A 1,834-nucleotide genomic window follows, 5' to 3' on the forward strand; every position below is an offset into this window, starting at 1 on the left:
TCCCTGCTGGCAAGTGGACATCCCCCAAGGGCTCACGGGCTTCCAGAGGGATGTCTGACTGCCAGCTTAAGCCTGATCCCCCTGGGAGCAGACCTAAGCCAGCAGGTGGACATCCCCCGAGGGGTCCCAGACTGTGAGAGGGCACAGGCGGGGCTGAGGGACCCCGACCCCCCAAAAATTTTTGTGCACCGGGCCTCTAGTTTGGAATATAAACAAGTAAAAAACACAACTTCTGATTCTGGACAGATGCCAGGAGGAAGGGTCTCTCATTTGGGCTGCGAGATGGATTCAGGAACAGAAAACCAGGATCTCCTCATTCCCTCCATGCAAAGCCCCACTGACCAGTCTCCCCTCCAAAACAATTCCTTAGAAGAAAGAAGCTCAGATCTGGAGGAGAAACCACTAGAAGAAAAAGTCAAGACTTCTTTCCATTTAACAGAGACCAGCACCCAAAGAAGAGAAGCAGAAAGCTGCTTGAGTCAGGAGAGCTCCAGGAAGAGGAAAAGAGGCTCCAGTGACAGCCCCTGTGATAGAGCAGAGCCCTCTCTGGGAAAGGAGTTCAGTGTGGTTTTGGAGAAGAGAGGAAAGAGCCCTGATGTTGGCCACAGCAGCTGCAGCCAAGAGACTGGGCACGCCTGCCCCAGCAGAGCCCAGAGGAAGCGCCCTGGGCACAGGAAGCAGCCCAGATCCAGGCCCTTGGGAGTCCAGCCACCTGTGCTGTGGAAAAGCCTGGTGACTTCCCTGTGCACCATGTCTGAGACCACTTATCACAACATCGTCCAGATGCAGCACCAGCAGGCTCCTGCCCCGCTGAGCTGGGAGCACTATGCCCTGCTTGCCCAGCTGTGGGGGCATTTGCATGCCCAGGTGCAGACCATCTATGCCATGGCCACACAGGCTGCCTGTGTCTTCCCTGCTGAGGAGTGGCTCATCCCAGCCCCACTACCAGGGCCTTCGGGTCCAGAGGGAGATGGAGGAGAAGCCCAGAGCCCTTCCTAGGAGGGTGCCCTGGGAGCCTGTGCCTCTTCCCTGGGCAGGAGATGGCTGGAGCTGCCAGTGGATGGTTAGGGCTCAGCTGAGGGCACTGGGCCCCATTCAGCATATGCAGACCTAGGAGCCACAGCAGAGCTCTGCTCCTTCTGGATTCTCCCAGAGGACCAGCAGAGCCTCTTTGAGAGACACTATGTGACTAAGTGGTCAGAATTGTCTTCATAAAGGACTTTGAAAACCAAAACTCAGGTGGTGAATTCTGGGTTTCCCGGAGCACTATATTTCCAAAGTGTAAATTTCATCTTAGACACTTCATATATGTTGGCTCTTCTAGGAGAGCCAAGCATTATTTGGAAATGAGAACAAATCTATGGGTTTAATGCTCATGATTGCATTCTGAAAAGGCTGTAACTCCTCCCTCTGTCACCTCCTCCGCTGGAAGACTGATATCTCAAGCCTTGAGGAGCCTTTATATTCTGTAGGAAAAATGTTTCTACTTTTCTGTTTGATGGAATCCTGGTGAGATCACCATGTCCCTTTTGTTTCCCCATGAGTTACTGCATATAAATGCTATTGGTCACATGTATTTATCCTTCAGCTGCCTGAGTTGATATGTCTCATTGTAAATTTCCTCCTATGTTATAGATATCATTGTATTCTATTTTATCAGAGGGAACTAAATCTAATATTAAACACTATTACTTGCTTTAAAAAAAGTAAAAAACACCCAATCAAAAGAGCAAAACTAAAAAAATAAAAAATAAATTAGGATAGTGTTAGGAGCCTCTGGGATAACTTCAAGTGTACCAACATTCACATCATGGGGGTGCTGGGAGGAGAAGAG

At 50.1% G+C, this 1,834-nt stretch overlaps 1 protein-coding gene across 1 annotated transcript; it reads left to right on the forward strand.

Moving 5' to 3' along the window:
- The first annotated feature begins 282 nt into the window (after positions 1-282).
- LOC102253014 (protein FRG2) lies at positions 283-999 on the forward strand. Its single transcript, XM_005873243.1, has one exon. It carries the CDS (start codon positions 283-285, stop codon positions 997-999), a length of 717 nt encoding a protein of 238 aa, XP_005873305.1.
- Positions 1,000-1,834: the final 835 nt, after the last annotated feature.

The sequence above is a fragment of the Myotis brandtii genome, unplaced genomic scaffold (assembly GCF_000412655.1).
Source record: "Myotis brandtii unplaced genomic scaffold, ASM41265v1 scaffold40, whole genome shotgun sequence".
Classification (NCBI taxonomy): Eukaryota; Metazoa; Chordata; class Mammalia; order Chiroptera; family Vespertilionidae; genus Myotis; species Myotis brandtii.

Bases quoted from the DNA above. Each gene is read 5' to 3' on its own strand.
- LOC102253014 (XM_005873243.1), top strand. From the start codon at position 283: ATGGATTCAGGAACAGAAAACCAGGATCTCCTCATTCCCTCCATGCAA.